This window comes from Natator depressus, chromosome 3 (genome assembly GCF_965152275.1).
Source record: "Natator depressus isolate rNatDep1 chromosome 3, rNatDep2.hap1, whole genome shotgun sequence".
In the NCBI taxonomy this organism is placed as follows: Eukaryota; Metazoa; Chordata; order Testudines; family Cheloniidae; genus Natator; species Natator depressus.
In genome coordinates, this window is record NC_134236.1 from 195698067 (window position 1) to 195723358 (window position 25292).

Here is a 25292-nt window from a genome sequence, read left to right on the forward strand (position 1 = left end):
TTGTTTCCAACACAATCATCAAGCAATCATCTGAGGCAAAATTGGTATTCTACTACCATCTGCAGGAAGAGAATGGAACTGTTTCCAATACCAAATATTCCACAGCAAATCATATACTGGTAATTACCGAAAATGTCTATACTTCCATTGTGATATGCAGTGTTTATGTAGCCATGTCAGTCCCAGGATATTACAGAGACAAGGTGGATGACATAATATCTTTTAACGGACCAACTTCTATTGGTGAGAAAAACAAGCTTTCGAGCTACCCAGAGCTCTATTTCCCCCCTGTGACTACAGTGGTATTAACAGGCCACTTCACCTTGGGTGGTCCCCTAGAACAGTGGTTTTCAAACTGCGGGTCACGACCCGCTACTGGGTCGCGGAAAGTAAGGCACTGGGTCGTGGCAGCTCTGGTCAGCACCACTGACCGGGCTGTTAAAAGTCCATCGGTGGTGTTGCCTGGCTAAGGCAGGTTAGTCCCTATCTGTTCTGACAGTGCGCTGCACCCCGGAAGTGGCCAGCAGCAGGTCTGGCTTCACGGCGGGGGGGCCACGGGGCTCTCTGCGCTGCCCCCGCCCCAAGCGCTGGCTTCACACTCCCATTGGCTGATTCCCGGCCAATGGGAGCTGGTGGTGCCTGCGGATGAGAGCCGCGGGGAGCCGCTTGCACACCTCCGCCTAGGAGCCGGACTTGCTGCTGGCCGCCTCTGGGGCACAGCGTGGTCCATGGTGCCAGGACAGGCAGGAAGCCTGCCTTAGCATCCCCGCTGCACAGCTGACTGGGAGCTGCCCGAGAGAAGCCCACGCCCCAATCCCTTGGCCCAGCCCTGCACCCCCCCAACCCGAAGCCCCTTCCTGCACCCCAAAACCCTCATACTCGGCTCCAGCCCAGAGCCTGCCCCTCTGCCCAGAGCCCTGACCCCCTCCCACACCCAAATCCCCTTCCCCAGCCCCACCCCAAACCCAGAGCCCCTCCTGCACCCCAAACTCCTCATCCCCAACCCCACCCCAGAGCCTGCCCCCCGTCCAGAGCCCTGACCCCCTCCCACACCCAAATCCCCTTCCCCAGCCCACCCCAAACCCAGAGCCCCTCCTGCATCCTAAATTCCTCATCCCCAACCCCACCCCAGAGCCTGCACCCCCCAGCTCAGAGCCCTGACCCCCTCCTGCACCCCAACCCCTCATCCTCAGCTCCGTTGGGTCACGGGCATCAACAATTCTCTTCAGCTGGGTTGCCAGAAATTTTTTTTGAAAACCTCTGCCTTAGAATATGTACTAACTGCTTATGCTAAACTTTACCTGTTTGCCCTCATATTTAGCTGTGACTCTGAGGTTAATTTCTACTACAGCTGTCATAATTTTATGTTGCTCAGGGGTGTGAATAAACCATCCCCCTAAGAGATATAAATTATGCCCGCATAAGTGCTAGTGTGTACAGAGCTATCTTGGCGGGAAAGCTTCTCCCACCAACATAGGTTCTGCCGTTCGTGGGGGTGGGTTTTTTATGCCGCCGGGAGAGCTCTCTCCCGCCACCATAGAGCGTCTTCACCACAAACGCTGCAGAAGTAACTTATACCCACACATACATACATATATACACACACACAGTATAAGTTTTAAACAAACAATTTAATACTGTACACAGCAATGATGATTGTGAAGCTTGGGAGTCAGAGGGTGGGCTATTTCTCATGGAATGCCTTGCTGTTAAATGATGAACTAGCACTTGGCTGAGCCCTCAAGGGTTAACACATTGTTGTTAATGTAGCCTCACACTCTCCAAGGCAGCAGAAATGGAGGGAGGAGAAACAATAGAAGCATGGCAGTGGCTGTGAACATTCCCTGCGGAAACTGAACATGATGATGAACCCACGCTATCCCACTGGAGTGCACCACTCCCTCCACTTTCCAAAGTGCCGGGTGGCGCGTGTGTGTATGAGAGTGACGCGCATTGCCCCTTTAAGTACACTGACCCCACTCTAAGTACATTGCCTTTTTAAGTAGATCAGCAAGTTGAGACAGCAGCTGCTGACAGCAAGCTCCCTCCATCCTGAGCCCTGTTGTGTTCCCCACCTCCTGCTCTGTGGAGATGGGGTACAGGAGCAGGGGGAGAGGGACACCCTGATATCAGCACCCCTCTTCCCCCTCACAGCAAGCAGGAGGCTCCCAAGGCAGAGGGCAGGAGCAGCACGTGGCAGTGGGGGGAGGGGCAGCTTAACTGCTTGGCAATTGGTAGCCTGCTGGGCAGCTGCCATACAGGGAACTTAGGGGAGCTGATGGGGGGCTGCCGGCCCACCCTGGTTCCAAGCCCCCACCAGCTAGCTCCAACGGACTGCTCTTCCTGCAAGCAGTGGACAAAGCAGGCAGCTGCCAAACAACATTATAAGGGAGCATTGCACAACTTTAAACGAGCCATGTTCTCTAATAGATCAGCGACGTCACAACAAAACAAAGTTAACCAGGACGACGTTAAGTGAGGAGTTACTGTATAACACTTACAGCAAGATTGGTGAGCAGTGCAGAATCCATGCTTTCAGGCATAGATGGGGGGCATGCAGTTTACAGGGGCTGTTGAAAAACATCACGAAACATAGTCGGAAGCCCATGGAATGATGGGACAGAAAGAACTGCAGCATGGGACGGTGAGCCCACGCCCATCATGCACAAGCTGCACTGCTCTCTCTCGATGCTAGAGCACCAACTATGGATGCATTCAGCTGACACAAGGAGCGTTGTGTGAGCATGCACGATCGATACAATTATAATGGCCATCAGCATAACCTGCGTTGACATAACACTGTAGTGTAGACATAGCCGAAGTGTAGACATACTCTGAGGGCTTGTCTTCGTGTACAGTGATACAGCTGCACCAGTGAAGACATTACTACGCTGACAGGATAGCACTGTCTACACACAGGGTTAGGTATAACTACATCACTCAGGAGTGTGAATTTTTCACACCCCTGAGCGACGTAATTATATTAATATAGGTCTGTAGTGTAGACCTGGCTCAAGTACCTTTCCCAGACCTAAGGAAGAGCTCTGTGTAACTTGAAAGCTTGTCTCTCTCACCAACAGAAGTTGGTCCAATAAAAGATATTACCTCACCCGCCTTGTCTCGATATACTTTTCATTGAATAATATTTTTGTACTAGGGTCCCAACTTCAAAATGTTTTCTCTTTAGGAGATAGAAGTGCTTGGAAGTTACAATGGCCACATTAGAGCTCCTACAAACTGTTTGATCATCATTTTATTTGCCCATGTTCCTAAACTTTTCTGTAACCTTATGGTTTTGAAGGCTAAAAAGAACTCAGCCATGAGGAGATGAAAGACGCTAAAAGGAAATTTATACCCCAAATTAAACAACACAGCAAAAGAACTAAAAAAGAGCCACCGTGGCTTAACCACGTAATAGAAGCAGTGAGAGATAAAAAAGCATCTTTTAAAAAGTAGAAGTCAAATCCTAGTGAGGTAAATAGAAAGGAGCATAAACACTGCCAAATTAATGTAAAAATGTAATAAGAAAAGCCAAAAAGGAGTTTGAAGAATGGCTAGCCAAAAACTCTAAAGGTAATAAAATGTTTTTTAAGTACACCAAAAGCAGGAAGTCTGCTAAACAACCAGTGGGGCCCCTGGACGATTGATACACAAAAGGAGCACTTAAAGACAATAAAATCATCGCAGAGAAACTAAATGAATTCTTTGCTTCAGTCTTCACGGCTGAGGATGTTAGGGAGATTCCCAAACCTGAGCAGTCTTTTGTAGGTGACAAATCTAAGGAATTGTCACAGATTGAAGTATCACTAGAGGTGGTTTTGGAATTAACTGAAAAACTTAACAGTAACAAGTCACCGGGACCAGATGGCATTCACCCAAGAGTTCTGAAAGAATTCAAATGTGAAATTGCGGAACTATTAACTATGGTTTGTAACCTGTCCTTTAAATCAGCTACTATACCCAATGACTGGAATATAGCTAATGTAACGCCAATATTTAAGAAGGGCTCTAGAGGTGATCCTGGCAATTACAGACTGGTAAGTCTAACGTCAGTACCAGGCAAGTCAGTTGAAACAATAGTAAAGAATAAAATTGTCAGGCACATAGAAGAGCATAAATTTTTGGGCAAAAGTCAACATGGTTTCTGTAAAGGGAGATCATGTCTTACTAATCTATTAAAGTTCTTTGAGGGGGCCAACAAACGTGTGGACAAGGGGGATCCAGTGGACATAGTGTACTTAGATTTCCAGAAAACCTTTGACAAAGTCCCTCACCAAAGGCTCTTACGTAAATTAAGTTGTCATGGGATAAGTGAGAAGATCCCTTCATGGATTGAGAACTGGTTAAAAGGCAGGGAACAAAAGGTAGGAATAAACAGTAAATTTTCAGAATGGAGAGGAGTAACTATTGATGTTCCCCAAGGGTCAGTCCTAGGACCAATCCTATTCAACTTATTCATAAATGATCTGGAGAAAGGGGTAAACAGTGAGGTGGCAAAGTTTGCAGACGAGACTAAACTGCTCAAGATAGTTAAGAACAAAGCAGACTGTGAAGAACTTCAAAAAGATCTCACAAAACTAAGTGACTGGGCAACAAAATGGCAAATTAAATTTAATGTGAATAAATGTAAAGTAATGCACATTGGAAAAAATAACCCCCAACTATACATACAATATGATGGGGGCTAATTTAGCTACATCTAATCAGGAGAAAGATCTTGGAGTCATTGTGGATAGTTCTCTGAAGACATCCATGCAGCGTGCAGCGGCAGTGAAAAAAGCAAACGGGATGTTAAGAATAATTTTAAAAGGGATAGAGAATAAGACGGAGAATATTTTATTGCCCTTATATAAATCCATGGTACGCCCACACCTTGAATACTGCATACAGATGTGGTCCCCTCACCTCAAAAAATATATACTGGCATTAAAAAAGGTTCAGAGCAGGGCAACTAAAATGATTAGGGGTTTGGAACGGGTCCCATATGAGGAGAGATTAAAGAGGCTAGGACTTTTCAGCTTGGAAAAGAGGAGACTAAGGGGGGATATGATAGAGGTATATAAAATAAGAAGTGGTGTGGAGAAAGTGAATAAGGAAAAGTTATTTACTTGTTCCCATAATATAAGAATTAGGGGCCACCAAATGAAATTAATGAGTATTTAAAACAAATAAAAGGAAGTTCTTCTTCACTCAGCGCACAGTCAACCTATGGAACTCCTTGCCTGAGGAGGTTGTGAAGGCTAGGACTACTACAGGGTTTAAAAGAGAACTAGATAAATTCATGGAGGTTAAGTCCATTAATGGCTATTAGCCAGGATGGATAAGGAATGGTGTCCCTAGCCTCTGGTTGTCAGAGGGTGGAGATGGAGGGCAGGAGAGAGATCACTAGATCATTACCTGTTAAGTTCACTGCCTCTGGGGCACCTGGCATTGACCACTGTCGTAGACAGGATACTGGGCTGGATGGACCTTTGGTCTGACCCAATATAGCCATTCTTATGTTCTTATGAAACGGAGAGAAATCCAAAAATAGATGTCTTCAGTGCATGCAGTCCAATAACACTGGCCTCCTTGCCACTAAGCACTACTTTCTGACAAAACCAAATTGGCTGAAAAAATATTTGTATAATCTCACAAGAATCTAATACCCTAGAGGAGAATTTTGAGGTTCTGGAAACACAGGTGTCATAAATATAAAGGGAAGGGTAAACCCCTTTAAAATCCCTCCTGGCCAGAGGAAATCTCCTCTCACCTGTAAAGGGTTAAGAAGCTAAAGGTAACCTCGCTGGCACCTGACCAAAATGACCAATGAGGAGACAAGATACTTTCAAAAGCTGGGAGGAGGGAGAGAAACAAAGGGTATGTGGGTCTGTCTATATTCTGTCTTTGCCGGAGATAGACCAGGAATGAAGCCTTAGAACTTTTAGTAAGTAATCTAGCTAGGTATGTGTTAGATTATGATTTCTTTAAATGGCTGAGAAAAGAATTGTGCTGAATAGAATAACTATTTCTGTCTGTGTATCTTTTTTGTAACTTAAGGTTTTTGCCTAGAGGGGTTCTCTATGTTTTGAATCTAATTATCCTGTAAGGTATCTACCATCCTGACTTTACAGGGGGGATTTTTTTTTTTTATTTCTATTTACTTCTATTTCTATTAAAAGTCTTTTTGTAAGAAAACTGAATGCTTTTTCATTGTTCTCAGATCCAAGGGTTTGGGTCTGTGGTCACCTATGCAAATTGGTGAGGCTTTTTATCCAACATTTCCCTGGAAAGGGGGGGTGCAAGTGTTGGGAGGATTGTTCATTGTTCTTAAGATCCAAGGGTCTGGGTCTGTAGTCACCTAGGCAAATTGGTGAGGCTTTTTACCAAACCTTGTCCAGGAAGTGGGGTGCAAGGTTTTTGGGAAGTATTTTGGGGGGAAAGACGTGTCCAAACAGCTCTTCCCCAGTAACCAGTATTTGTTTGGTGGTGGTAGCGGCCAATCCAAGGACAAAAGGGTGGAATATTTTGTACCTTGGGGAAGTTTTGACCTAAGCTGGTAAAGATAAGCTTAGGAGGTTTTTCATGCAGGTCCCCACATCTGTACCCTAGAGTTCAGAGTGGGGGAGGAATCTTGACAACAGGTCAGATCATTTACCCCTTAACTAATTGCCCTCTATGGAAAAAACTGAGATCGGGGAAAAAACACCAACAAGTGGAGAAGAGTGTTCCAGAAACAAAACAGTGGCTGATTCTGTGTCTCAGAAGAAACATTAATAATCATAAAAAGGAGTACTTGTGGCACCTTAGAGACTAACCAATTTATTTGAGCATAAGCTTTCGTGAGCTACAGCTCACTTCATCGGATGCATACTGTGGAAAATACAGAAGATGTTTGTTTTTATACACACAGACCATGAAAAAAATGGGTGTTTATCACTACAAAAGGTTTTCTCTCCCCCCTGCCCCACCCCACTCTCCTGCTGGTAATAGCTTATCTAAAGTGATCACTCTCCTTGATTGTAAGGAGAGTGATCACTTTAGATAAGCTATTACCAGCAGGAGAGTGGGGTGGGGCAGGGGGGAGAGAAAACTTTTTGTAGTGATAAACACCCATTTTTTTCATGGTCTGTGTGTATAAAAACAAACATCTTCTGTATTTTCCACAGTATGCATCCGATGAAGTGAGCTGTAGCTCACGAAAGCTTATGCTCAAATAAATTGGTTAGTCTCTAAGGTGCCACAAGTACTCCTTTTCTTTTTGCGAATACAGACTAACACGGCTGTTACTCTGAAACCTGTCATTAATAATCATGAATCAGAGGAATGAAAACTCTTATCGGCTGGCACAGCCCAGCTTTACAAGATATCATTTGAATATGTCAGCTGGATGAAAGTAAAAGTCACAGCTCAAGAAGACCTACAGCCAAAGGAAGGACCTTATTAAACAGTATGCAAACTGGTGTTATGGCATACTATGGAGAGGGAATCAAAAGGTAAGCCAGAATAAAGAGCAACAATACGCTCCTCTACCAGACATCATACTCAGAATCTGTTTGCAAGAGCAGTAGAAGGACTTTTCCAGCTGTTTTCTCCAGATCTCAAGGTAATTTAATAGAAAAATCTCAATTGTGTTTTAAATCTCAATTGTGTTATTCAATGAGGATATGACCATAAAAATTCTTTCTCCTGCAAAACTTTGGGTAAACTTCAACAACAACATGCGTTTGGAGACGCAGAACCTGAAACACAGCTATCGGCCACACACAAAAACAATACATAAAAGAATTCTAAGAAACTGAACTAGAAAGGACTCCAAAGTTTGGTTTATGGCTGTTACAAAGTTGTTTTATCAAGGATTATGGTTTAATTCTTTGTAATATTTGTTGAACAAAAGGGAACAAAGTGCTTCCACCTTGCTATCATTATCCCTAATGGCACAGCAAAATTATGCAATACCATATTCAGGACATGTTATTACTAAAATATCCGGACATGGACTAATGCCTCCCCTTTCTTTCACCCTTACCTCCCACAAATGGTATGTGGGCAGGAAAAGAAACTATAATAAGAAGTGGATTGTTCAGGCCCCCGCACAGGATTCTTTATACACAGAGGGACAATACTTTATGCAGAACTTTGGTGAAAGAAAACATTTAAATGCTTATATCTGCAATAGATCTGATATAGAGTTTTGGGTTTCATAATTTAATTGCTTCCAATAAAACCAATATTTTTAAAGTATACCACAGTTTCCACATGTGGGGAGCAGAGGGGTACAAGAATGCCTTTCTTCTCATTTATGTTGATTGCAAACACATCCAAATAGTATGCCTAGATTTTTTTTGATTGTTTCATTTTTTATTTTTTTTAAGGAATAAGTACAAACTTAGGCCAGGTTTACACTCTAAATTTACACTGGTATAGCTATGTAGCTATGGGGTATGAAAAATCCACACCCCTGAGCAACGCAGTTATACTAACTTAACCCCCAGTGTAAACAGTGCTGTGTCAACAGGAGAGCTTCTCCCATCAACACAGCTACCCACCTCTTGTGGAGGTGGATTAACTACACCCAACAGGAGAAGCTCTCCCGTCAGCATAGTAGCATATTCACTGAAGCACTATAGTGGTGCAGCTGCACCAGTACCGCTGTGTCGCTGCCGTGTTGTAAGTGTAGACCTGCCCTGAGAGTGATGTGGGTAACCAAATCTCATGCTTCACAGCATCAGGTGGCTGAACTGCATATGGGTATCGGAGAGAAATTACGCACAAAGTGCACAGCATTGACCAGTTGACTAAGTGCATTATGCAATAAGGAAGCATGGACTTTGCCTTGTTCTGAAGCCTCAGATACTTTTCACTGCCAGAGAAAGGCCAGTGCTCTTAGATGAACAAATACTCTGATCAACTATGGCAATTCCTATGTTCCTTTCCATCCCCTGTAACACACCAATGGAAGGGAAAAACGCAAAGCATCAGGGAGAAATGCCCAGCATTGCTGTAAACATCACAATTGTGGGGAAGATTTTCTGGAGTTAATGGAAAATCAAGATATGGCAGACCTACATCTGGGAACAGATCTTCAGGTGGAGCCAGTCATCCACTCTGCTCTTGAAGCTCCCAATATCCAATAAGGGAAAGGAAACCCTCATTAGCTTTAACCCCAACTGTTCACACCATTTCCCTCAGACGGTTGCCATGGCCATCATCTTCAGATTAAGACCTATGAACCTGCTAAGAGAGCTCAAAAGGAGGAAGCATAGATATAACTATTATGTTACTCTTTTTAAAAGAAATGTTAAGGAAAGCTAAGATAGTGCTATTCTTTCCAGTACCAGCTTTTTCATCCCAGTAACAGGGCTTAGGAGTGCCTTATAAGGTATGTCTACACTGCAATTAAAAACCTGTAGCTGGCCCATGAGGCTTGGGCCATAGCCCGAACTCTGCAACCCTTGCAGGGTCCTAGAGCCTGGGCTCCAGCCAGAGCCCGGACATCTAAGCTGCAATTAACACCCCGGCCCAAGCCACTGGCATGGGCCAGCCGGGGTTTTTTAATTGCAGCATAGACAGACCCACACTGACCAAGTAACCTCTCCAGAAAGTTAAGGAGCAGCTTTCACAGGCTCCTGAATTAGTCTCATCCCTAGTGAATTAGTTCCCACGACAGATTATACATGTTTTCTCAATGGTCTGCCAGACCTAAGTGCCTTGAAACATTTTCTTGTTCAGTTATACTCAGCAACCTAGGGCTTCTGGCCAGTGTAGTTTTGCGCCTGACAATATATTACCATTGAAGTAAACGGATACCAAGCAAGGGCAAAATCTTGATATTCCCAAACCATTTAACCTGTAACGAAGGAGAGGGAGAGCATCTGGCAATGGAGCATGCGGAGCTGGCCAGACATATCACAGAGATCCCTGTTTTAGGGGAGGAGCTTGGGACCCTAAAGTCCACACTTATACCTCTTTTTCGCATGTCACTCCACATTTTACTCCACCCCAAATGCACATGCAGCTGAGAGAATCACAATCTCAAATTAACTATCAGACTCTAACCTACTTTCACCCTGCTATAAGCAAATACAGAGCAGCAGCACAGCATAAACATGATGGGGAGAAAAGACAGGGATAACAAGGGGCGTGGAAGAGAGGCAGAAGGGGAAGTAAAAATAAAGGAGGGGAAAGATGCTTCCAATCTGGACCAATACTCCAGCTGGAAAATAACCCCTCTCCCCACTATGTGTTGTTATCTTCCCAATCCAGATACCTCAACAGTGTGACAATTATAGGTGAAAAGCAATGGTTTAAAAAAAAAATCTAAATTTTCTGGAAGCTAAGTAGAACCCACTCGTACCATTTTGAAAATAATAGTGTTACATATCACAAATTAAGAGTCTATCAGTAATTGAAGTCTTCCAAATACTTCTTGGTGCTGCTGGAAGCCATGTTCAAGATTCAGCTAATGACACCCTACCTACCTTGTGAGTCAATACTGAGCCAATGCCCCAACATGATTTTATAGGCACTGCGCGGTGGGGTTGCCTTAAAAACCAATGAGGATCTGAACTCATGTAGTCATTAAAGAAAACATGGGACTTGCCATAAGAAAAGCATTGTTAACCCCAGTACCCTGGCCAAATTCCAACTCTAGCAATTACATTCTGCCAACCTAAATCCCCCTTGCTGTTTCAATTGGATATGACATTTTTCTTCCCTTCCAGCCCTGAACTGCAATACAGTATTTTGCGCTGCTGAATAGCTGCCACATTTCAGTGGTGGTGAACATTATCTACAGAGCTACATACACATACATGGAGTAGATGAAGCACTTTACAAACTTAGGGATCTTTGGGGAATTATGATGCTATATACATTTAAAATACTACATTTCATCTTTTTTTGCACTGACTTCCAGCTTTTTCTCCCCTCCCCCCCCCCACCCATGGAACTCAGATTAAAAAGTGGAAGTATAAAAAGTCACAAAAAGGAAAGAGAAAGAGAGAGAAAAGAAAAAAAAGAAGAGACATGGAAAAAGGGGCCCAATGAAAGATTGAAAACAAGATTTAAAGGACCAGACACAAGAAAAGTATCTCAGAGCAGGTCCACACTATGGTGTTAAGTTGACCGAAGTTAAGCAATTCCAGCTAGGTGAATAACGTAACTGGAGTCAGCGTAGCTTAGACTGACTTATTGCGGTGTCTACACCATGCTGGGTCAATGGAAGACTTACCTTACGCTTCTCGTTCTGGTGGAGTACCGGAGTCGACAGGAGAGCGATCTGTGGTTGACTTAGCGGGTCTTCACTACCCTGAAGGCTGCACTATGCTACCTCTTAAGTCGATGTAACTTACGTCACTCAGGAGTGTGAAAAAGACACCCCCTTGAGTGACATAAGTTACATCGACTTAAGTACTGTCCACAACAGACTATGCACGTCTTCAGCAGATGCGGTGCAGCTAGACCGATGTAGCCTGGTAGTGTAGACCTGCCCTCATACCCAGTACACTGGACACACCCAGAACCAGAGACACAGAATCAAAGAAAAACAAATCGAGAATTGAACAAGAACCATCAGTCAAAATTTAGACAATTAAAAACTCCTGATTGCAGTAGAAAGTGATGTCAGAAACAAAAATACAGAATGGGAAGAATTAATGTGACAACAATAAGCCATATTTACAGTTTGAGCGGAAAGGAAGAGAGGGGAACATCTAACCAGGTCATCCCAAAAATTACTCTCTGCCACAAAAACAGAAAAAATAGAATATTTCCTTAGTAAAATTATGTAGCATAAATAGTGTTCTTATCTGCAAAGAGCTTTACAAAATTATAGCCTAGTGCTGCAAACACTATCAGGCATCATGAGTAGTGGGAAATTAATAAGGTTTGTACATGTGAGAAAAGACCTAAAGGGACTGGTCCTTAATCCTCAAAGGTCATGTGAGGGAAGTAATATCCCCATTTTACATAAAGGGAAACTAAGTTAGAAAGGTCAAGTGACTTGCCACAGGCCACCGAGGGAATCAGTAGCTGGAATAAGAACTCAAGACCTTTTGGTTCCATACAGACCATGACTCTCAGTTGAAAGTGTTATTTAAATGTGAACACAACTCCTAGGTTTACTGACAAAAACAAAATTCGCTATGATTTGCATTGAAGGGCCAATATAGTCCTGGAAGAACAGGCAGACTTCGCAGCTGGTGATTTCACTCATTAGGATATGGGTGAGATGGATTTGAAGCAACAGCTCATATTTAAGATACTCAGCTGAGCGTACCCATATTCAGAAACCAAGTTATTGTTTTCAACTAGTAAACTGACAATATTTCATTTCAGAAGTAACTGATAGCAAAATATGGAACAAAAAGATTTTGCCTTTTATAGCATCTTTTTGTACAATGCCTACTTTCAACCTTGTGATTTCAATCAGAAACAAAAAAAATTATAGAAAGACATTTATATTTATTCTTCTCCGCTAGTTTTTGATCTTTCAGAAGTCACATATAGCAGTCCCAAATACTCCACAAGAGCCACAGCTACTGATCAGAAAGACAATAATTTGAACAACAAGCAATGTTGAAGAATAGTTTAGTCAATCTGAATAATAGAAGTAATATCTAATAAAAAAGTGACACATTGTGATGGTACAAATATAGGGTACAATGCATTTATTTTATATTTATAAAAAAAATAAAAATAAAAAATGTGTTTTAGGGGAAAAAGTACAATAGAAACATTAACTGAACAACACTGTTTACAGAATGCAAGCCAACTAATGTTTTTAAATACATTTGGATACAAGTATCCCCCAAAGCCATTAGTAGTAATAATAAAAATCGCTAAAAAATATAATTTGAGAAATCTAACACTTTCTCCACTAGGTGGCAGCAATGATTTAGCTATCTGATTTAGCCAAATGAAGATAGAACCAATGGGCTGCCTATTGTATACCTCTTAATTATAGTCTTAAGCAAAGCATCACTGTCCACTGCACTCCGCTAATAACTATAACTTCCTAGTAGGATCTAGACCTAGCAGGACCTAGAGATTAAAAAATACATTCCTAAGAAACATTTCTACTTCCAATGCCAGATGAAGGCTTTCCTCCTCTACTAGGGATACATGATGAAAATCTGTTTGTTGGGTAAATAAAATATTTTATTTCCTACTCAGTTTATACTGGGAATGAGTTATTCACAGCAGGCATGCTTATTACAATAATTATTCAAACAAATCAAGGAGTACCTACTAGTTACTCTTCATTTTTTTTAAATGATACAAAAGAAAATGTTTACAGAAACTGCACTTAGTCCGATGCATTGCATATATTAATAATTTTAAAAATAGTCTATTATTTTATATGTGTTATTACTATCTGCATCACAGTAGTGTCTAAAGTCTCCAAATGAGATCAGTGCCCCATTGCACTAGGTACTGTACAAACACACAGTAGAAGCCAGTCTCTGCCCTGAAAAGAGCTTACGCTCTAAATAAATGAGATAGATATAGGGTGAGAGGGGAAACAGAAGGACAAACAGGTGCTGTTTGATTTTGGGCAAGTAACTTCAATTTAGATGAGCTGGAAATAGAACTCCAATCTCCTAAGTCACATTCCAGTTTCCTATCTGCTGAACTACGCTGACAGATGTAACTCATTTCTGTATAGTGAGATGTACAGTGACTTCAGGTAGTAATTTGATATTTTTTATAGAGGTTGATCAGTTCCATTTTCCCTACCTGCAGTACAGAGACATTGTGTCAATAGGGTACCAGGGTAAAAATGCCCTCTGCCAACTTTTCCTGTTCCTTTGATGTGCATAAAGACACTCTCAGCTGCAGCCAACTCCAACCTGCTCCTATTAAATGTTGCAGTAATACCACAGAGCAGAGAGTATTCTGACAACTCTTCTGCTTTGCAAAAGGTATGTTCACCGTTATTTGTTTGACTGAGTGACTGGCTAGATACACAGATTTAGGCAACATGGTCACTCATATAATGGATAGTTAAATTCAGTGTAAGAAATATTGTCCTGGGGAGAACCAGATTTTTCAGAAATTGGAAACACATAGAGCCTTTAACTTCTAAATCACACCTTCACATCCAAGTGAAACACCTAACTCTGCGATTGCATCTGTGCTGATAGACCCTCCTACCTACATGGAGATGACTGCAGGAACATGGCCGTAGACTGGTAACTCCTAACATTCACTCCAGGTGATACCAGTTTTCATGTTTATGTAAAATGATTTGGTGGCCTCAGTGCACAGTCCAACGGACAGCTGTTCACATTACAAAACCACCACCACAGCTGACACCAGTTGGTTATTCTGCTGGCATTCTCAACTGAGACATCAAAGAACAAATCAGTTTAGAAACTGAACTACCCTCTAACCCCTTGAAATGGTCCCTCCACATCAGGGCTGAGAAACATTAGTGGGACACCACAGGGGAAGCTTTTGCTACTACTATGTGTTATGTCTATGACCCTGCCAAATTCACAGCTGTTAAAAAACGCATCATGGACCATGAAATCTGATCTCTCCCTGAAATCTGGCTATTGAAGGGGCCTCCCACCATGTACCGGGCTCCAGCTGCTAGTCCCAGAAGGACTTCCTCTTCCCCTGCAGGGTGGTACACCCTTACTTCTGTGTTGCCTTCAAGGCTAGGCTCTGCAGGCAGCAAAGCCATGGAGCTTCCTGCTGCGAGGGGAGTTTCCCGGAGAGGGGTCTGACCTGCCCCCTGGAGCGGCCTGTGCAGGGGAAGAGAAAGTCCTGTCCTTCCCCAGCTAAGCCGGGACTAACAGCTGGAGCACAGTGCAAGGTCTGGGGCACCCCCAACCCTGCCCCTCCCAGCTCCAGGCCCAGCACTCATAGGTTAAAGGAGCCTTGGGCTGGCTCGGGGGGAGTTGGATCATGGCACCTCCCTGACCATGAGGCTCTAGGCGGCGACCCACCCATAAGATTGGCCTTGCACCCCCCCAAAGTGATGACCTCCACAATACCCTGCGACCCTCACTTCTGCGCTGCTGTGAGCTGCGACACTGGCTTCAGAGCTGGGCACCTGGACAGCAGCTGCTGCTCCGTGGTCGCCCAACTCTGAAGACAGCGCCCCTGCCAGCAGCCGCACAGAAGTAATGGTGGCAACCCCACTGCCCACCACAACCCCCTGTTGTGTCACAACCCCCCACAGTTACAACACTATGAAATTTCACATGTAAACATCTGAAACCATGAAATTGACTATTTAAAAAATCCTATTACCATGAAATTGACCAAAATGGACCAGGCATTTGGTAGGGCTCTAATTATGTCTAGTCAAACCAGCCTCAACCAGTAGTAACATTTAAAAGAAAATGTAGCCTGCTTCCATCTTCGACACCTTAATCGCCCCACGCCATGCCAGCCACGTCCCACGATTTTACCCACCAACTTGTCCCAAATCTCGGCTGCAACTCCCATGAGCGGTTGCCACTGCAACATGGGGCAAGAACAGACTTACAGGAGCAGGGGATTTTTTCTTTTAAGCGAACGGGCAGGCAGGCACCCACCCAGCCCCCCTGCCCCTCTCTGAGGGCTGTCACTGGGCCGAGGTTTCAGGGACCATCCCAACGGCCGTGGGGCAACCCCAGCACCAAACTCTGCTTGGTCCCACGGATGCTCATGGGCCTCGTTCACTGCGCAGCTGGGTTTGTTTAACCCGTGAGCCCCTTGTGTCATGCCTGTAAATGGTGACATCAACTGTCCGTCGGTCTGTCTGTCCCTCGCGCCCCCCCCTTCCCCCCAGCCCAGCTTGTCCGTCTGTCCCTCGCGCCCCCCCTTTCCCAGCTTGTCCGTCTGTCCCTCGCGCCCCCCCCTCCCCCCCAGGCCAGCTTGTCCGTCTGTCCCTCGCGCCCCCCCCGTCCCCCCAGCCCAGCTTGTCCGTCTGCCCCTCGCGCCCCCCCCTTCCCCCCAGCCCAGCTTGTCCGTCTGCCCCTCGCGCCCCCCCCTTCCCCCCAGCCCAGCTTGTCCGTCTGCCCCTCGCGCCCCCCCTTCCCCCCAGCCCAGCTTGTCCGTCTGCCCCTCGCGCCCCCCCTTCCCCCCAGCCCAGCTTGTCCGTCTGCCCCTCGCGCCCCCCCCTTCCCCCCAGCTTAGCTTGTCCGTCTGCCCCTCGCGCCCCCCCCTTCCCCCCAGCTTAGCTTGTCCGTCTGCCCCTCGCGCCCCCCCCTTCCCCCCAGCTTAGCTTGTCCGTCTGCCCCTCGCGCCCCCCCCTTCCCCCCAGCTTAGCTTGTCCGTCTGCCCCTCGCGCCCCCCTTTCCCCCCAGCTTAGCTTGTCCGTCTGTCCCTCGCGCCCCCCCTTCCCCCCAGCTTAGCTTGTCCGTCTGTCCGGCCGCGGGCGCTGCTACCTTGAGGACGCCGCTCATCTTGGCCAGCAGGGCCCGGAACTCGTGCGGCGCCGCCTCGGGGTAGAGCTGGCCCCGCAGCAGCTCCTCGGTGACGCCCGCGTGGCCGTAGTACGCGGCCTGCGCGATGCCGCTCAGCAGCCCGCTCAGCGGCTTGGAGCCCGCGGGCTGGGGCTGCTCCGCCGCCATGCCGGACCGGGGAGCGAGCGAGCGCCGGCACGGCAAGTGACGGGGGCCGGGCGGAGACAAACCCAGCGAGGGACGGAGCTCTCCACAGCGCCCCCGTCTGGTGCCTCTGCACGCGGCTCTTCCCCCTGGAGCCGGCCTGGCTCTTCCCTGCTCCCGCAGAGAGGCCGCCAGAGCGCTCCGCCCCCGCCTCAAGGGGACAGGCCTGAGCCAGCCCCGGAGCCCCACGTGCCACCCAGCCCGCTCCTCCCGCAGACCCCCCCCTCCCGGGACAGCAGCCCCCAGCCTCCCCGCCCATCCCCTCTCCCAGCGCCAGGCTCAGCAAACACTGGACAAAGTCTTCTTACCTTTGCCCCCTTCACTTCTAGCTCTGCAGGGACAAGTGGAAGGTCCCTTCTCCCGGGGATGTTTTTGTTGGTCTATAATTTGACAGAAGGGCTGATCCTTTTAGGCCACGCTACCGTCTAGAGCAGTGGTTCCCCAACTTTCACAACCTGTGAACCCCTGTCACTAAAATGTCTAGTCTAGCCCCCTCCTAAATATGAATATTTCCAGGGATTTTCTCCTTTACCTGAGTATAAATTATAAAAGTAGTGATCCTGGAAATATAAAATTTGTTTTTATGACATGCTTATTACACGCTGCATCCGATGAAGTGAGCTGTAGCTCACGAAAGCTTATGCTCAAATAAATTGGTTAGTCTCTAAGGTGCCACAAGTACTCCTTTTCTTTTTGCAAATACAGACTAACATGGCTGTTACTCTGAAACATTACACACTATATTATTCTTACTATTGATCATTACAGTATTTTTATTATGAAAATGGCAACACTCTTCCAAGATCTCACTTTCATAGCTTGTATCACTTTGAATAAGCCTGTTATAAGACAAGGCTCCTATGTTTCATCGAGTATCAGATGTGAAACAGCATGAAGGTATTTAAGAAGCCAACTCAAAGAGTTCCTCCTACACAAGCATTCAGGTCTTGAGCAGTCCAGGCAAACCACGCATGTTACAACAAAGCTTAATCTTGTTCTTCATAATAATTTTAAAAACAATACTAGCTGCCTATTTATTTTTAAAAACACCAAAAAATATCCACCTCCCTTTCCATTTCTTATAAGGAGTCTTGAAGTTTAAATCTCCTCGGTGTGATAGCTATGATTGCTTTGATCTGCTTAGCTCTTGGAAGTCCAGGGACTCCTGGCTGCTGGCCCCGTGCTGCTTGAGGTCCCTAGGGACAGCTCTGTCCCCCATTAAGGAACTTTTTCCTGAGAACCCCCTGTAACATTTTGCGAACCCCCAGGGGTTCACAAACCCCAGTTTGGGAACCACTGGTTAAGAAGGTCTTTCACTGTAGGTAACAATTCACAGGGGCTGGCTTAACTCTGATGAAAAAGATGAATGTATGGATATTATCAATATGTTTAAATGGAGTAATATTTAAAACCCAAGAACAGCAAGGGACAACACAGATTCAGGAGTCAGTACACTAACATGAAATGTTAACAATATGCAGGGCCGTCCTTACCCATATGCAAACTACGCATCTGTGTAGAGCACCAGGAAATTTGGGGCACAAAATTGCCCCAAATTTCCTGGTGCCCCACGCAGCTGCGTGCTGCTCCAGTGGCCAGCCCGATCCCGCAGCTGGCTGAGCCAGCCAGGAAAGCTGCCCCTGCCCCGCCTCTTCCCCAAAGCCCCCACCCCTGCTCGGCCCCCACCCCGCCTCTTCCCCCCCAACAGGAGCTGATGTTGGACCTCTTCAGTCAGTTGGTCTTTCTCTATGCGATACAGATGGTCACCTTGAATCTCAAAGTGTGGGAACCGTCCCACTTGGTGGGGTTCGACAGTCTCTCCGTTCACTGCCGCCACCTGACTGTACGCCTGACTCAGGGTGTCATCAGCCCATTGCTCCTCCACAAAATCAGAGAGGCGAGTCAGGATCTCCGATTCGGGTAATGTAGGGGAGCTTCCCTCTTGGCTGGGAGGGGGTCTGGTTGCCCTGGGTTGATGCTGAGAACTGGCAAGTTCCTTCACCAAGGTCAGCAAGCTCCCCCACCCCCACAAGGGTCCCACCTTCAAGCTGGCCAGGAGCAGGAGGTAGGGGCCCTTGACCACCAGATGGGGGTCCCACCAGTTGCCTCCAGTGGCTGCATTGGCAAGCCAGTTGCTGGTCTGTGCCTTCAGGCAGGCATACTTCTGCCTCTTCGCCAGTCAGCCCCTGACTGAGCCAGGCTTCCTTCTTCCCCACCCCCTCCAGGCCCTCCATTGGCTGCAGGTATAACGAGGCGGGGCTAACTGAGCCCACAGGTGTTCTTTAACCCCTGCTGTGCCCGGCTGCATTCTCTCTGCTCCTTCACAACATGCCACAGCATGCTCCCTTGGCAAACAAAACAAAGGATCACCGTTAAGGATGGATGAGCAGTATGTGTTGGGTGGGTAGAGAAACAGTGGGAAACTGGCTGGATCCCTTAATCATTCCATTTCTAGACTTTGAAATGATGAGATTTTTTTTAAGGTTAGGAATTTTTAAAGAAAGTGTAATTTTCGGGGGAATACTAGCTGGACTCCATTGAAATACACCTTTAACCATAAATCTTTCTCTTTTGTGTGTGTGTGGGGGGGGGGGATACTGTATAATCAGTACAGACAAATATTTCAGTCATTAATGCCTTCTAAAAAAGGAAATAAAAATAGTGAACACATGGGGCCCGATCCTCTGATGGTGTAAATCAGCATAGCTCCACTGAAGCCGATGGAGCAATGCCAATTAACACCAGCTGTGGATCTGGCCCTGAGTGTTTCTCTGTGGATCTCTGTGTTATCGCCTCACTACTCTTGGCTCTTTTGCCACTCACCTTCCCACTGCTTTTGCCAGGTGTTGTCAAATGTAAAGTCCCTCTGCTAGGGATGTCCCACTCACTGTTCCTATTCCAGTTCCCTGGCAGTTGCGGGTTTCTTGGGTGGAGGCTGTGTAGGGAGCCCATGCTCTGCTGTAGGTTATTAATGAGGTCTCCTTTAGACACCTTCCAGCAGTTCTGTTCCAGAAAAATCTGGCAAAGCTCATCATTACTGCGGGAGAGAAGTCGAGGATAGTCAGCCTGGGAGGAGAAAGGTGACAAGGTGATTCCACTGAGCAAGTCTAAATGTTGTGCTGGGACCAGAACATCCCTTCTGATATTTGGCCACCAAAGGGATGAAGGTAATTAGAAACTTTCTGTAATAGATTAAATGGATTAAATCCCCTTAAATTGATGAGTGTAACAAGTGCTCTTTACTCAGGTTAAACATAAGATGCAATAGTGGTCTCCAAGCCAAAGGCATAGCCAAGCCATTAGGAATTTTAACTTCTTGGAAGGAGGGATTTTCACTGCGTGTTGCCTGGAGGTAAGGGTGTACGTCTGGGTGAGTGGAGAACCAAGAGGGAGAGAGACAGACACAGAGCCTGAACAAGCTGTTGGGAGCACAGCCCTGGAAGAAGCCTAGAGAAAGAGCTGTTGCGGGTAGTGGTTGAAAGAGTTGGTGGTGCTGTGAACAACGACACTGTCTTCAGTTGTTTGATTCCTACTATGTTCAGGGAAACAGAACTTTGTGTATATTGCATCAAATAAATACCTGCCTCTGTTATCAATTTCTCCTCCTAACAGAAACAACTCGCTAGATGTTGGCTAACCACTCGGTTCAAGGAAGAGTAAACACCAGTATAATTCCATTGAAGTCAATGGGGTTGCAGTAGTGTAGCACAGAATTTGGCCCATTATGAGTTGCCAAGAGCTCTAAAGGTGACATGTCTTACACAGAGGGCATAGACACAGGGCTGGCCACGGCCCACCCAGTTAGCACCCACGGCCACCCAAAGTTCACCTGCTCCTACCCCGTGCCACTTGTCTGCTGATTGCCATCCTGCTCAACTCCAGGTGAAGGAGGAGGAGGAAGCATGCCCAGTCCCCTCTCCTCCACAGCCAGAACCAGGCTGCTAGGGCTCTATCCCATCCCAGCCCAGCCATGGACTGTCCCCTTGGCAGGCTTACCTGGCCAGGCTCAGGGTGGCTCTGAATGCAGCAGCAGGGAAGATGCAGAGCAAGGGCAGAAAGGAGAGTCTGTCTGACTCCAGGGGCCTGGATGGATTCTATGACTAACCAAGGGGTGAGTCCTGTCTGCTGGAGGGAAGATGCAGCATCTGCTTAGCACCAAAATGTGGTGCAAAGCCTGGCCAGAGCTTTGGTCTGAAACCCCCTAGGCTTGCTCCCGGGTCAGGGCAGGAATTCATGGTGGGTCAAGTGCTTCACAGCCACCTCCAGACACAGCAACACAGCCCAGAACACCTCCCTTCCCTATTCCCTCTCTTCCCCCTGTATCCCTCTGTGACCCAGGGACTTCTTGGTGCCAATGAACAGAGGGAACAGGGGTGCATAAGGGCTACAGGGGTCCTCTGGGTCTGGTATCTACATACTAATTTACCAAAGAATGACAAGTAATGCCTCCACTGAAAGCCTGTGCCACACTGATCCTCATAATCATTGCAGAATGTGTGTAAGGATAATAGGTAAGGAGTTATGTGTATATAATAAAAAATATGTTCTTAAGGTCTGTGACTTGGGTCCAGTCACCAAAATGTGAGAAACAGGTTTCTTTCAGGCAGGATGTGTTTATCTTTCTGTCTACAAATAAGGGAGTATTGTATACTTCACCATGAACACCTATTTACAGTCTGAGCAAAGTGCTAATTAAGTTATTACAAAGTCTCCAGGGGAGACTGTGGGCAGGAAAATACAAGCAGCAGAGGTTATCCTGCATGAGAGGGAAGACAATGGATTTTTGACACTATAATTGTAGGTACAGAGACACAATCTGCATCTTTCAACCAGGAAGTAAACTGACAATGGGCTTACTCATGAATGGAAGGATTAGAAAACACAAGCCGAGTGAGTATTGATGGTCTGCAAATGTCAAGTTAGAGCCATGATTTTTTTACAGTATACCTGATCTTCACTGGCCCAGGGAAGATGAGTATCAAGGTAGCTTGTATATGTGGATCTTATCTCCTGCTATGCACTGCACCACCACTGGCCAACCACTGTACTCGTTTAAATAGATACATATTTACTTCAGCTTCAAAGGAACCAACAAAGGCCAGCCTGGCAGTCTAGAGGCAACATAATGTGCTGTCAAATGGGGAATCCATGTTACAGTCCCACGCTTGATCCCACACTCTGAGGCTTGTAGGGCCTAGAATCACTGTGAGGCCAGCACACTGAATCCTTTGTGAATAAGGAGCACATTACAGTGCTCTTGTGAAACCTTCTGCAGCCAACACAGGAGTGTTTGTTCCACATCCTGACCTCCTTCCCTAGAAGAAAGGGTTATTCTGATACAGGAACAGGAAATAAAAGGGGGGAATTCCCCTTCCACCCACAGCCTCAAGAAAAAAAAACAACAAGATGCTTACAAAATATTGTCCTTGCCTGAGCGCATCAACACAGAGATAGCCTGCAGCTTCAAAACCGCAGGATAACCATGGGTGGGTGGTGACCTGGCCATAGATGAGGCTAGCCCCCTCACCTCCCATTTCCCCCCTTCCCCGCAGGATCCCACAGCACCCTCAGCGCTGGACTGCTGAGCAGCACAGCTGCAGCACCCCCAGCCCTGCAGCGCCAGGCAGCGTGGCCCCAGTGCCAACCAACCCAAGTCCCTGCAGCAGGCCGTCCAGCCCCAGACAGTGTGGGCCAGGCAGAGTGCCGGGAATTGCAGGAGGGGTGTGGGGGCAGAGGGTGGGTGGGGCCATGCCAGGCCGTTTGGGAAGGCACAGCCTCCTCCAGCCTATGATACCCGCCGCTCACGAGGATAACTTTCCTGTAGGGCACCGCTTCCTTCCAGTGAGGTCCTCAGATGCACAGGAGGAATTTATGAAATGCATTCATTGGTATGGGCAACAATGCCCTTCTGCAGAGAGATTCGGTTCTCTGGGGGACAGTGGGACATCACTATGGACTCTAATCACTCACCACCCACAGTTAAATTAAAAAACCTCTAACACCATTCTTCATGTTTCTGTCTCCCTTGAACAAAAGCTGAGCCTCAGCATTTATGAATGTACCAAAAACCCATTCCAAGTGGGCACAGACTGAAAAAGATTAGCTAATGACCACTGCACTAGTGTCAAACAAAGAGAGGCCTCATTCTGCCTGGAAATCCACTTGGAATGAGGAGAAAAATCTGGACTGTATTTCTGTGCCCACTTAAATTAACCCATGTGTAGTCCCTGATTCCAGGATGATTCCAGTCCAGTACTATGCGAGCTCCATTCCCCATCAGCCACCACCAGCCAGTTTGACTTACCTATTCATGTTAACTTCACTTCTGTGGTCACGGTACTCTGCACTACTTGCTGTTATCTTAACTTGCTGTGTCTTCTGACCAGAGTGGGCACTGCTATGGGCAATGTTGGGGGCTCTTCATATCAGTGGAAAAGTAGTGTAGCCTGTCTCTGGTCACCCTAGGCAAAGAGGCAGGAGGTGAGTTTTTTTGTGTTGGGCATGAGCTTATCCCTCTTGCCCATCCTACTGTCCACCACAAATAACCAAAAATTGAATTAAAAAAATCAAATCCCAAACCAACAGCTCTTGAAGTGACTGCCACCGTGGTGGTTCCCCACAGAGTATGCAGAGAATGCCATCCTTAGGAAGGCAGGTGTTAGTTAGGGAGGTTGCTTTTGATGTTAACTAGCTGAGAACTTTGTTCAGTCTTATAACAGGAGCATGGAGCTCTAGCTTCCAATTTATCATTATTTATCATTTATATTGTTGTAGCACCTAGAGCCCTCAGCCAGTGGGGCCCCATTGTGCCAGAGCTTTACAGATATAGTAAATGACGGTCCTTCCCCCAGAGGGCTAATAATCTAAAGAAACAAGACATAACACATGAATGAGACAAACAAGTGATTGGGGAGGGGAGGGTGTTAGACAGGGTCTCAGATGTAGCGAGATGTTTTAGTACAGACTGACCTTCTGTATGCATCTGAGCCAATTAGTAGCAGTGATCATAACTCGCCCCCTGCCTTGACATCATCGGAGGGCAGTTTTCTGTAGGCATTTCCACCCATCTCATAACACTGACATGTATGATGCACTGTAATTGCCCCTTCTCTGAACAGGTGTCCTATTTAATGACTATAGTGGATTGTCTCAATTTCAGTCCAGAGGAGGATCCTGACCATTTGGAGCTGGCCAGCCAAGGCCAGCTGCCCTAAAGGCTGGGAGGAAGCAGTCTTGGTTATACACATTTGGGGCACCACTAACCTCTATGGAGATGTGTAAGGGGTGGACGTAACAATGGCTGCCTGTAACAAGGCACCTCCTCATGAACCTGCATAAGAGCTAGTCACAATGGCAGTGTTTGGGCTCCTCTGAGTGAAAAGACTGCTCAACTCCAGCAACACTGTTGGCACTAAACTCCTCAACTGAGCAGGCAGGGACAAGACAAGTGTCTGGATGGCACAAAAACCATGCTTGCCTTTGCTCCTGCAGGCATTGTGCTCACAGCACAAGGCCACCTTCTTATACTAAAGCTTCCACCGCTGGTAATAGCAGTAGCTCTGCATCGGTGGAGAAAACACTTTACAGATTTTCCTACTTTACACAAGGCCTCTCATGGCCTCTCATGGCCAAATCCTGAAATCTTCACCAGGCTCAGTGGAAATCTGTATGCAAAGCCAAATGTTATCTTTCCTTGTGGGTTGATTGGATTACGCTGGCAATTTAAAACTCAACAAAATTCTCTCTTTTAAAAACAAATCACTTGCAGTTAGTTCTTCATATCTTGTTGCAGCCCATCTATTTTTCTCATTATACTGTAATTAAAAACTTATATGCAATGCACCAAAGACATCTATCCTACCCTTGATGTGGACCATATACAAAACCACCATTAACTTTAATAGGGTGATTTGAATATATTAAAGGGAGAATGGATCCCATTTTATTGAATATTCCATGTTCTCTTCACTTTGGGAGATAATCTTACCCGAGACGTTACCTAAACTAGAGACCTAGAGACAGTTTGAGCATTCCAGATGAAATTCACCTTGTGGAGAAAGCCAACGTACGGTGTGATTAAATGTACATGCCTCCTTTCTCCCATTACTCCAGTGATGGGAAAGCCAGTAAGCATATGAGAAGACATAGCTGCCTCTACCCATTTGGCGTCAGTGGAAAGTTCCCATGCAGAGAAAGATTTCTCCATTGGTCTCTGGTTGCTTTCGTGCCACTTTGCATAGTGTGACGTAGCTTTAGCAGTCCAGAGAATCCAGACCTACCCATGTACATTTATTTAAGAGATTATGACCCAAAGCCCATTGAAGTTTACAGAAACATTCCCGTTGACTTCAGTTGATTTCAGTTGAACTACTGCGTGAAATCTTGGCTCATTTGAAGTCAATGGGAGTTTTGACAATGACTTTAGTGGGGTCAGGAATTCACTCTGCCCGTGTATTTGTGTCTCCAATATTTTTTGGCATATGTACATGGTAACAAACAACTTAGAGATTTTTTTCTGGATGGCCCTGATTCTGAAAACATTTACCAATGTGTTTAAGTACATGATTAGTTACACGTGTGCTAAACTTTAAGTATATAAATAAGTGTTTTCAGGATTGAGGCCTTCATGAGTAAGAGTGTTGCATTTTCAGGAGACAATAACACTACTAAAAGTTATTTACCATTATCCATCAATGGAGGGCTGTG

At 46.1% G+C, this 25292-nt stretch overlaps 1 protein-coding gene across 1 annotated transcript in view; it reads right to left on the minus strand.

Annotated features, from left to right (window-relative positions):
- COMMD1 (copper metabolism domain containing 1) overlaps nt 1–16592 on the minus strand; it is a 127125-nt gene extending 110533 nt beyond the window's left edge. Inside the window, exon 1 of the mRNA XM_074949610.1 lies at nt 16365–16592. Coding sequence (XP_074805711.1) covers nt 16365–16550 — 186 coding nt within the window. The 5' untranslated portion in view covers nt 16551–16592. The remainder of the gene's footprint in view (nt 1–16364) is intronic.
- Nucleotides 16593–25292: the final 8700 nt, after the last annotated feature.